Source organism: Coffea arabica, chromosome 3e, assembly GCF_036785885.1.
Source record: "Coffea arabica cultivar ET-39 chromosome 3e, Coffea Arabica ET-39 HiFi, whole genome shotgun sequence".
NCBI lineage: Eukaryota > Viridiplantae > Streptophyta > Magnoliopsida > Gentianales > Rubiaceae > Coffea > Coffea arabica.
The window spans coordinates 15,156,050-15,168,570 of NC_092315.1; the positions used below are offsets into that span (position 1 = coordinate 15,156,050).

Here is a 12,521-nt window from a genome sequence, read left to right on the forward strand (position 1 = left end):
TAATCCGCCAATTTTGGTCGTGGTGGATCATTAAAAGGTGGCTTAATAGCCAAAGCCACATGTTCTAATGATAAGAGAGATGGAAGTGGTTTACCTATCTCAAGTAATTCATAGATCACTACAAGAAAATCAGTCTTTTGTGACCATGAAATGTCGTCACTAAAATAGAAAAAGTCGTCATTAAAAAAAATAGTGACAAATTTTCTATTATCACTTGATTGTCATAGATTCTATGTCACAAATGGGTCTATGTGACCACCTTAATTAGGTCGTCACAGATTCATAGTATTCTGTGACGAGAATAATGTTATCACTAACCATTAGCATTTTGTGATAACTTTTCTTGTCACTATTTCACTTATATTTTTGTCATAAATAATACGAAAGTTGTCACAAATTACAACTCTACAGTGATGACATCCATATGTCACTTGTAGTCCTGTTCATCAGTGACAAGAATTGTTATCACTAGTTGATTTTGCAACAATGACAACCTTTCATGATGTTGTCACTGAGCTAAGTTTAGAATGTCTGAAACTTGTAATACGAAAGCTACTTCTGTAGCATTTCTAGCAACCATAGTAGAAAATTGTAGTATAATTAATGCCAAAAACGATAGCATTAAACACATAATGAACCCTGAAATATACATATGGACATAAACATCTCTAAATTTATTCAAACAAACATCAACCAAAATAGGTCACAAAAACCACACCAGTTCAAGTTCTAACAACCATTATCCATCCAAAAAGCTAAAGTATTGAGCCCACATCAGCTCAAATAATAATAACCATTATCCATCATAAAAATAGAGTATTAGATCTCTAAACAAAAACATAAACTAGAGTAGCAATCTATGTCAAAATGAAGCCATCTTCATGAGCATATCCAAAACCCAAGCTATTGTTCATTTCCTCGTGAGCATTTAACAGCACTATACTGCATTGAAAGAAAATTGGACATTGGAATATCAGCATAGTACATCTCAATCATTGCTTGAGAAGGAAATTTTTTTTTTATCTTGCATCTGTGTAACTAAAGCAAGAAACTCTAAAATCTAACTGCATGCACCTGTGTAAGTGACACATGAAGCATATAAAATTGTCCCATTAGAAAAACATTGTAAAGACATATACCTAAATTACCTACACCAATTGCTCTGGAACAGGTATTGTCCGCAAAATAGATCTTTCAATTGGGTTTGATGTTATACGATATGAAAAACCCTTTTCTGCCAACCTTATGAGCAGATGTCCTGATATACAAAACTAAAACACTTGCTTAACAACTTACTAGAAAAAAAGGTGCATGAAAAGAACTTTAGCAAAGTGACTACAAGAGCACTATGTATTACTAAGCATGCAATGTCTAAATATGTGCACTACGTATTACTAAACATGCAAACTATGTATTACTAAACATGCAATGTCTACAAGAGCACTATGTATTACTAAACATGTGTTTTTTGAGATGCTTTTTCCAATTTGCCTATGCTTTGAAAATCATGCAATGTCTATGCTTTTGTTTTCATATAATAACCTGAACAATTTTCCTTAACAAAATAAGAATGCACATGTGCTTCGTTAGTGCACTCAATACAAGCTAACACTCTGTTCTGTAGAAAAGAATCCAATACTATCAACTATTTCCAGAAACTCCATTTAACTTGACCAATTGTTTTTCCAATAAATCATCCTCAAGTGCTTAAGGTTGCACTAAGATACTAGTTCCAATTCACCAAGCATACATCAAAACCCCTACTTATTGAAAGGCTTATACTTCAAGAGGAAAACAAAGATCCAATATAACATCATTGCCAATTGCAGATTTCAGCTTTATGTGCAAAAGGTCTTCTCTTTCTTCCAATAGCTAACTTCATTTAGCTTGCTTTGTGGCACTGGTTCATATTTCCATTTGAATTTCTATTCATGGCTTTGGTTTGTGTGGATTCTATAGACTGGGTGCAACAAAAATTATAAAAATTTGTGAAGAAATATATTGTGGAAAGAATGACAACTCGCTTTATGATCTACATCTGTGTTATGGCTCAACCATGCATAGGCCTCTATGAAGTCATCAAAAACGTGAAGGCCATCAGGAGATTGACATGTTAGCACTATGGAGGGTGCTGAACATGCTTCTGTTGCTGCCCAAACACAATGAACCTACATGAAAAATCGTCTGTAAACAGTGAAGAGCTCAACTAGGAAGCTAAAGAACAACATGGAAATCCAGCATAAGGACCAAAAAGTGCAACCAAATTTTTAAGTGTTGCTTTCATCTCAATATTTTTGCGAACTTCTCGGAAAGCACTCACAAATTATATTGCAGTATTTGGAGTTAAATTTGCAAAAAAATATGTCATTCAAAATTTTATGAAACTCTTACCTACTACTTGCACACTATAACAACAAGCAAATTTCTGTACAAACTACAAGTAAAGGCACTTACAGGCCAACTGAAAACACAAGCATAACAGTCACTTTTAACATTCTTGGTCACAAAATCCCCTTAATATATATAGTAAACAAGAGCTACAACATGAATAATAATAAACACGTGTACATGCCCAGGAATGGAAAAGTAAAATTAGAGATTAAGAGCAACATAAGGCATAAATTTGAAAAGATTGAGGAGCATAAAATAAGTAATAGCGAATCCCTGGCTACAGTAATTGCGAATGAGAAAGCAAGAATGGCATGAAAACCAATCCGTTGGAACTAACCAAAAATGAAGCAAAATTTTCAGACGTCATGACGGCATTAAAGCCCAGAACAGGGACCAAAGCAGCCAACAATGTCCCAAGACAACTTGTATTTGAAATTACAAAGAAATTAGTACAAGGATGACTAGTATAACAGCATTAAAGAGGCATATTTATCTTAAAGACATTAGTAATTCAATATCAATCAAAACAGATTTGCACAATACTACAACCAGACATAAAAACCCATAATACAACACAAACCAAAACCATAAAAACAACTAAAAAGCTGGAGCCAAGGGTAAAAATAAAGACATAAAATAATAGGTCACTTACCATAAGAAAGTGTGGATTCAACAAATCTGTAGCTCAATTCAAACTCCTCTGTCACATCAAATATCAAACCAGTTCTTTCATTAGGTTCCTGAGCTCCCAATCCTCTCTCAAACTCATTATCAAACTGCAGATATATCAATCTACTCTCTGAAAATTTTCCAGAAAAAGGAAGAAGAGAACAAAGATGAAGTAATTGTAACAAATATGTCACCATTGAAAGATTTAAGTGGAAAATTTGGCCCATAAACTCAAAATTCAGTCTACCCGACCTACATTTGACAAAAAATATCAAAATTAGATAGAAAATATTGAGATTATTTACCTCAAATTATGCCTTCACTCCCTTAGATCTTGTTTTCCTTAAGATTCAGTCTTCAAACTCTGGCTTTCCCCCAAAATTCACAGCCAACTTTCTGTGTTCTTGCCAGTAAGCAAGTGCTGCACCAATCAAGGGATTTTTGCTATCTGCTAGGTCACTAAAGTTGCCCAAATCCTTTGGGTAGCTCAAATTAGGGATGAAAAAGATGATTTGAAGTGATTTTGTGGATAATTTCAGCAAGATGACAGTAGAGCATAAGAAGAAATGTAGAAGATGATAATGTCCAAAACTTTCAATGAGAGAGAGAAAATGTTGTCTGAAAATTTTCTGGGTGTTGTGAGTGTTTTAGTTTAACTCTTGCCAAAACGACGTCATTTCTATCTTATTTTGTTCACCCGCCTCCACACCTTGACTTTTCAGCTTCTCGCTTCCATTTTACCTTAGCACAAAAAATAGCGCTTTCATCCTCTTTTGTACAAACTATATGAACCTTTCTTTACAAAAATAACGTCTTCTCTAATATCTCTCTTTTTTCCCCATCTATGTATAATTAAGATTGTTTATTATTTTGAAAGTTTTTAGCTCACAAGTTGTATTAAAACTTTATTTGTTATATTAAAACTTTAGAATATGAAAATTAATATTTTTGGATATTTTTTTTTACTAACATAGGATTTTTTTTTTTGGATTTCTACGAAAAAATAATGTTCAAAAACTAAAAAGTTTATTAAATATATGTTTATGATTTAAAAAATCTTTTAATACAAATATTTTTTGTATCAATTTAATAATTTTTTCAATTATGTACGAATTGTGGTCTGACAATACCTAACAATTAGTTTAGTTGATCAAATAACCAAAATAGTTTTCTAATACATGCATGAAACACTAAATGTATTTGGTACAAGTACCGATTCATAAGTCATAACTAATTTGACTATTGTAATTAATAATAAACTCTAGTCATGCAATTGTGAGGATTTTACTTAATTTCGTATTAAATTTTACTGTTCTTTGCCATCATTTCATACTATGCTAATCACTAATTTTCCATGTGTTGTCAAGAGAACTAGATAGGGAATCCATAATATTTTTTACCTTCATAACAAGTTATTAACTAATTTTGGAACAATTATAAAATATGTATACATTTTTTATTACAATACCTTCCTCATTTTACTAATGAAAAACATAGGCTAAATTATAAAGGATAGGGTGCCATAATATAATTAATGAAATTGGTTTATCACATACGAGGCTAAATTGCAAAAGATAAGGTGTTATGGTAGAGTTAATGAAATTAGTTTATCACATACATGGCTAAAATATAAAAGTTAGGGTGCCATAATAGAATTAATAAAATTTATTTACAATATTTGGGGCCATATTGAAAAAATTAGGGTGGCATAGTAGAATTAATGAAAGTGAGTTAGAAACAAGTACTTTAGACAGTGACAACTAATTGTTGTCACTAATTTTGAACAGGTAATCACATTGTGACGATATTATAAGTAATCACTGTAGGGCCCATTTTAGCGACAATGTTTTTGCAAGTCGTCACAATGGTGATTTCCCGCCACACTGAATAGTTGCGCGCCACTCATATTGTGATGACTAATCCCATGTTATCACTGATGATGAGTCTACCTCGGTCAACTATGATAACATCAAAAGTCATCACTGAATTTGTTCAATTGTGACAAGTTTTTCTGTTGTCGCTGAGAATGTTGTCACAAAAGACCAAATTTCTTGTAGTGGATATTACCTTGAATGTGTATTACTTGAGAACTCACCAAAGGAACGTCTGCTTGACTTTCTTGGGTAATAATACCTTTAAAACCTATACTATCAATACATTCCTCAAGAGGGGTGAAAAATGAGTCGCTAAGGCTCATCTCTTGAGGTTCAAGATTAGTTCCAAAGGTACTATCATGTGAAATGGACATTTTGTTATTGAATCACAATTGAGATTTATCATTGTCATCAAAATGCAATCCACGTTCACATGCAACATCTCACCATTCATGCTAGGGTCAATTTGCATATCATTAGAGGAAATAACTTCACACAAAACATGTAATTATTCTTGTATTCTACCAAAGTGAGAAGTTAATTTATCTAACCTTTCCTCAATCCTATCAAAACGGTAGGAGGTTGCATTTGCTAGCTTTTCTAAAGCTAACTTCCAAGATGGCTTAGAATCATTAGCTAATGGTTCACTTTCTAATTCCGACGGTGAAGGTGCATTAACTAACCTTCCTATTGCTAATTCCCAAGATGATTTTGATTCATATTGGACACATTCAGGTGGATAATCAAAAAAACATGAAGAATCACTATTAGTATATTGATTATCCCAACCGTAAATAGAAGAATTATCCCAATTAGCACCATATTGATCTAAACAAGGATTGTAATGCCCAAATTCACCATAATAATCCACATTTTGTACTTGTCTACATGTATGAATAGCATGAAATCCTTCACACAAGTCACAAATCACATGATTAGAATTAAAAGTATTAACATTACTCTTTTGCTCGAGCATATTCATAATGGTGTCCATTTGAACTTTTAACATTATAATATCAAGTTTAGCCTATAAGCACTTTAAACCATCTTTAAATGACATACCTTTGGTAATTTCTTGGTCACCTCTATTCATGGAGCTTTGCACGTAGTAACCATCGATTGCCGATCTTTCACTTTTCATGTATTGTCCGCCCATATTTTCTACTCTTCTTGAGTCCCTAAACATGTTTTTAAAGTAACTTATGTTTAGTCAAGAAGAATAGATGACTCTAAACAAATAAAAATATACAATAAAGACTCAACAAGACACTAAATATAACAATTAATACACTAGACACAACAAAAACAAGAAAAACAAGTAAAAATATCTAAACTAATAAAGTTGTTCTTAGCACCGATATTGCCCAATCTTTCCCGGCAACAGTCCCAAAAACTTGTCGTGTGCGGGGTATACATATATAATTAACTCATCCACAATCAAGTTTTACATTTATAATTCCTAAATACCCCACACACGATTTATCGCAAGTATACGAATCGTGAGCGAGTATAAGGTATTAAGGGTTGATCTCACAGAGAAGATTTTCAATTACCGATGGTTTTTTAAACTCTTTTATTATCTAGACTACCATAAATATAAAAGTAATGAAAATAACACTAGAAAACTCCTAGAGGTATGGAATTCCTTACTACTCTTGCAAATGAGATTACCGGTTAAATGAATGCTATTATCTTGGCTAATTATGACGTAATTTCTAATGTATGTGAAACCAACTCTCGTAGTGAATCAACTATGCTTGTAACTAAATCATACCTACTCTCGTGGTTATGAATTAACTACAAGTTCATTTCTTCTATGAAATTACATGAAACAAGTCACTAAAACCACATAGGTGCACCTCTAATCTCGTGAGTGTACTCCCTAGGTTTATTACTTCCTTGAATTAGTGTTAAATTTCAATTCTCATTGCAAACTTAACACCTTTAGATAATCACAATTAATGGCCAGTTAATCATGATTAGAAAAACAAAGTGATAAATAACTTGGTCGAAATAATATCATCAAATACATCACAAACAAGATATAGAAAGTTCATCCATAACTCTAGGCATAAATTTTAACTAAACATGATAAACACACAAATCCAAACTTGTATTATAACTAAACATGAAATCAAATACAAAAGAGAAAGTAGTAGAAGAGATATCACCCTTGTCACATGAGATCAACCTCTCCATCTTTGCTCCTCAATCTTCATCCAAATCTAGCTATAAATACAAGAGGATAAACTACACTACTTATAGTATACTACTCTAACTAATGAACTAAGGAAATTCTAATGAAGACTACATTTTTGGTGAGTTTCTCTAGCCTTCCAAAGTTATGAAAATGTTCTCCAAAGGTCCTATTTATAGAGGAATTCAAGGTCAAGAAGAGTTGTTAAAGTTGTCATTTTTTTACTCTTGAACTCCTATGAGTTGTCTCTCCAACTTTCCACCCTTTTCTTGGTCAGATACAGCCGGAATTGCTAGCTAGAATTGAGCTGGAAAGTTGTGTAAAAGTAAGGTAAGTTGATGAGCAAGTTGCAGAAATCAGGCAAGAATACGTGACTTGAGCCATGTATTCATGAGTCGCGTATTCACTTATGTGAATTTGGTACCAATTCAACTGCTATTTTCATGATGATGGAGGCCGAACTAACTCTTGTGAAAAACAAGAAAGTTGTATCCCTTTGAGTTATCTCTGCAATGCCTGAAGAATCATCCAATTTGGAGCTTTGTGGACCGAGATATGATCAGAATACCAAAGACTGGTCAGAGCTCTATTTCAACTTTCGACAACAGAGTTGAACTTCTGTATTTTGACTTTTTGACAAGGAAAACAACTGAACTGGACTTCAATGTCTTCATACGAAATATATATCTATCTCTTAGTATCAAAATGGTTTAAGAATCACCTCAATTCAATGCTTGTAGCTCAAGATATTGTCAAAATACCACAAGGTGTCAAAGCTGTGAAACCTGCTTCCTTTTGTTCTTGATTGCATTTCCTCTTTTGCACTTCATATTCTCTTTTTATCACTTTAAACCATCATCAATCATCCAATTATCTTCTCAATTCATACCATTTGATGATTGAATCATTAAACCTACAAAAACATGAAGTTTTCACCATTAAAATCCACAGAAATGCAATTTTCACCAATTAAATCACAAAATGCATATTTTCACAAGATTCCTAGTTAATTAGCTATAAAACTAAGTAAAATACACCAAAACTAACCAATAAAACACGTAAAATATCTACTTGTCAGGTTTATAGGGCGTTCTCTTGTAAGTTGTAGTGGAATTTTAGGAGTGGTTCTTCCTTGTGGGCAAAATTTATGCACGACAAGTACTGTTTTGGAATTCTTCCTTGTCAAGCCCCCATTTCTTCAACAAGCTCGCCTACATGGAGAAGGAAGTTGGACATTAGGGGGTATTTATAGTCTAGCAACTTCACAGTGGAAGTTGTAACTTTTGGTATGACAACTGGGTAGGATCAGGAGCTCTGTCTCTTAAAGCTGAGGTGCAAGGAAATCTGTTTTTCAAAGATGTTATTGACAATGGTGAGTGGAATATTATCTTGTTGGGTCAACTGCTGCCAGTGGAGGTTGTTCAAGAAATTGCGGGTATGGTTATTCTTTCTAGGGATGTTCCAAATGCCATGACTTGGGTTGTATCTACATCGGGCAGGTTCTCTTTATTCTTTGCATTCCAGGAGATACGGGATGCTAGGGATTCTTCATTCATGTCTAAACAATGTTGGCATACACAAGTGCCATTGAAAATTTCATTTTTTATGCTGCGATTGTTTAGATGTAGGATGCCTTTGGATGATGTGCTGACTAAGTTTCAGTTTCATATGTTGTCCAAATGTTTTTGTTGTGTGGACTCTCAAGCTAAAATGGTAAAACATTTGTTCTTGCAAGGGGAGCTGGCGATGGCCGTGTGGAAGTTTTTTGGATCGCCTTGTGGAATTCATTATGCTGGAGATCATTTGCATGCGGTCATGGCTCATTGGTGGTATAAACCAGCCAAGTCCGAAAGATTAAAGTTTATCTTTCGCCTATGGAAGGCAAGGAATATAGCTTTCTACCAAGGAGTTTTTGTGGATTTTCATTCGGTGTGCGGAGCTATCTTTAGTGATTTGAGGTCTGTGTATTGGATTAAGTTCAGGGAATTTCACAATATTATGTCTTGGCATCCTTTTTTGGAACTAGTTGAGTGACGATTGGATGATTTTAATGTCAGGATTGTTTTTTGGCAACCTCCGTAGAGGGGCGTGTTGAAACTCAATATTGATAGATGCTCGAAAGGAAATCCAGGTGTGTGTGGTGGAGGAGGGGTACTCCGAGATTCAATGGGGGTGCTTACAGTTTGCCTTCTCCTCTTTCTTCGGTAAGGGTACTAGTATACAGGCGGAAGCTAAAGCTTCATTATTAGGGATGAAATTGTGTGTTCAAAGAGGATCTACGCAGGTTATTGTTGAATCAGATTCAATGGTATTAGTACGGATTCTGAAGGATTACTTATTGATGATGGCGAGGGGAGAGTATAGATTGGACAAGTTAGTTTTTCAGTCTTTCCGTAGATATAGAATTACTTGTCAATGTTCTTAATTGGTCATTTTATCATGTACTATATGAGGTAAGGTTGATGTCCCTCGTATTTGGTTTGTTTCTAATAAAATTTGGGCCGGCATTCAAAAAAAAAAAGCCAAGATAAGCACACCAAAAAGAGGGACTAAGCCACAACGAAATTCCAACATTATCAGTGTGAATTGTGTATAACTTAACTAGCAATATTAACTATAGTTACATCGTGCAAATAAGATAATGCCAAACGCACCCCTTATTCGGTATCCTTAGGGCATAGTATACAATAACCCATCACTATAGTCACTAGAAATGCAACAAAACAAGTAAAGCTGCAACATCATAAACAAAGACATTAGCAAGAATATGGTGTGGCAATGGCATGCAGAGGAAATTTTCTGTGGACTGTGATACCAAATGATTCGGTCATGTCCAAATCGTTTGGATTGATTCCATCGGGTGATGTAAAGTTAAATTTGTTGACCAGTTTTGCCAATGCAAGTTCAGTTACTGACATGGCGAAGTTGATACCCGGGCAAACTCTTCGTCCGGCACCAAACGGAATTAACTCAAAGTTCAAACCATGAAAATCTACACTCGAACCCAAAAACCTCTCAGGTCGAAATTCTTCAGGGTTCTCCCACAACAATGGATCTCTTGCAATTGCCCAAGCATTCACAAGTACCTGCGTGTTCTTTGGTACATCATACCCCATTATTTTGACGTCTTGATTCGATTCTTTAGGACCCAATAATGGAACTGGAGTATGAAGTCTCATTGTTTCTTTAATCACTGCTTTTAAGTACTGCATTTTCTCCATATCAGCTCTAGTTATTTCTGGCTTTCCTTGAGTCACATCTCTTACCTCAGCCTGCAATTTATGCAAGACTTTGGGGTTCTTTAGAAGTTCTGACATTCCCCAATCCATAACTGAATGTGTTGTATCAGATCCAGCACCAAAGACATCCTAAATAATGGAATCAAAGAAAGTGTTGCATTAGAACATGTTTGGATTATATGATGGCAATAACCTTTATTTCTATTGTGTACCAATCCAACTTTATTCAAAACCATGTAGTAATCAAACTTTATCAATGAAATGATTTTAAAATCAATAAATATAAGCTAGCTTGGGCTGGCTCATAGACCAATAAACAGCCTAAGGTTTGTGAGCTTTTATAGTTCTAACGTATATATGAATATTTAAATGGGTTGAGTTTAGGTTTGCCAAATCTCGATTGACAAAACCCAATTATTACTCCATTCACTCATCAATCCAGGCTTCATAAGGCTTAACTCAACACACCTAAATATTTATATGTTTGAGTGGCAAAAAATTTAGAATTTGATGCAAGTTCGGTTGTGATTTATATGTTGTACGACAATTGATTTCTTACATAATTTGATTTATGCTAATATAACTTATATAAATATCACTTGCGTACTCCAATTTACTGATATAAGTATATACCAAATTTAAAAAATAAGAATAAAATGACCGTATGCAACCACACCAAAATCAACCATACTTGCTTCGATCCCAAAGATTTATTACCAATGCAAAGAGATGTAGACAGAAATTTACCAGGATGATAGCTTTCATGGCATCTCGCTCAAGAGCAAAGCCCATAGTCTTTTCCTCATTAATCTCAATCAAGATATCTACAAAGTCTTGGCATCTTGCCTCAGTAGTAGAGTCACTTTCGGCCTTTCCTTTCCTCTTATTCATGTGCTCTTCTATCACACCCTCAAGAAATCCATCAATCTGTTTAACCGTTTTCTTCACTTTAGAATCCAAACCATTGAAGCGATTAATCCATGCAAGCGAAGGAATATAGTTTCCTACATCAAAAATACCCAGTAACTCACCAAACACCTTCAAATTCTCCATACTTTTCCTCCCATTTTCCTCCTCACTATACTTCCTCCCCAAGGCAACCCTACAGATTATATCATTGGTGAGAATTAAAAACATGTCACTTAAGTTTATAGCTGAGGAAGAACACATTCGGCTGATCTTCTCGATCATGAGTGACGTCTCTTCGTCTCTGACATGTTGAAAAGACTGAATCCTTTTGTTACTCAAAAGATGAAGCATAGAAATGCTTTTTAGTTGTCTCCAATACTCACCATATGGTGCAAAAGCTATGTCCTTGCTTCCGTAAAAGAGTTTATCTGGGATGCCCGATTTAGGCCTGCTTGCAAAGGATAAATCATGGGTTTTCAAGATCTGGCAAGCTGCATTAGAGGAAGAGACAACCAGCATTGGCTTGCTTCCCAGTTCAAGCAGCATGAGTGGACCATATTTTCTTGACAGTGATTGAAGGGAGCGATGTGGAAACTGGCCAAGCTGGTGAAGATTGCCAATAATTGGGAGCTTTGGTGGAGATGGTGGTAGCTTTTTCTGGGGTTTAGAAGCAGCATAGAACCATTTGAGAAGGGATAGAAGGAATATGAGCAAGGAAAAAATTGAGAAAAATGAAAGATCAAGATTGATTAAAGCCATGTGGTATATGAGCATGCATTTGGCTGTGATGGTGTTCTGCTTTTATACCAGTTTTTCAAGCTCTTTTACCATAGAAAATCCAATAAAGCGGGACCAGAGGGGATGATCGAGTCAATACATCATTTAGGGCACTGTTGTGCGAGTACGACCATTGAAGGTCCTAGGGTCGTTCACTTTTTGCGCAGTGATATTGGAATCTTCTATATATTTATATCTATACAAATAAATTTTCAGAAAGTAATATGTTTATGCGAATAGTTTTATTTTCACAAGTAGATCAACGCAATTAAAAATCAAACTTATCTATGAACATTTTTGTTATTAAATTTGAACAAAATTTTGGATAGCAGAAAATAGGTCAAAATTATGATAAAAGTTTTAAAGTTTGATCTAATGGTAAAATTTAATCAATTTAATTTTTATTTTTGTATATACATTAAAATCCTTTTCAGTTAATGGAGGGGAGCTTAATTCTTTGTATGT

At 34.4% G+C, this 12,521-nt stretch overlaps 1 protein-coding gene and 1 long non-coding RNA gene across 4 annotated transcripts; both read right to left on the reverse strand.

Moving 5' to 3' along the window:
* Positions 1 to 647: 647 nt before the first annotated feature.
* On the reverse strand, positions 648 to 3,744 carry LOC140004606 (uncharacterized). 3 transcript variants are annotated; one of them, XR_011812668.1, is made up of 4 exons: positions 3,366 to 3,744; positions 3,044 to 3,190; positions 1,153 to 2,168; positions 648 to 942 (listed from the first exon to the last, which is right to left on the reverse strand). It is a non-coding gene; the product is annotated as an uncharacterized lncRNA (long non-coding RNA). The 3 variants fall into 3 exon arrangements; XR_011812667.1 differs by having other exon boundaries at positions 1,149 to 2,168; XR_011812666.1 differs by having other exon boundaries at positions 1,140 to 2,168; positions 3,366 to 3,743.
* Positions 3,745 to 9,681: 5,937 nt separating this feature from the next.
* On the reverse strand, positions 9,682 to 12,038 carry LOC113736570 (norfluorocurarine oxidase-like). Its single transcript, XM_027263598.2, has 2 exons — positions 11,118 to 12,038; positions 9,682 to 10,499 (listed from the first exon to the last, which is right to left on the reverse strand). The coding sequence occupies exons 1-2, from the start codon at positions 12,036 to 12,038 to the stop codon at positions 9,888 to 9,890; spliced, it is 1,533 nt and encodes a 510-aa protein (XP_027119399.2). The 3' UTR covers positions 9,682 to 9,887.
* Between the last annotated feature and the right edge of the window lie 483 nt (positions 12,039 to 12,521).

Coding starts and splice junctions, on each gene's coding strand:
- LOC113736570 (XM_027263598.2), bottom strand. CDS start 12,038: ATGGCTTTAATCAATCTTGATCTTTCATTTTTCTCAATTTTTTCCTTG. Junction 10,500..11,117: donor CCATGAAAGCTATCATCCTG/GTAAATTTCTGT, acceptor TCCATTATTTAG/GATGTCTTTGGTGCTGGATC.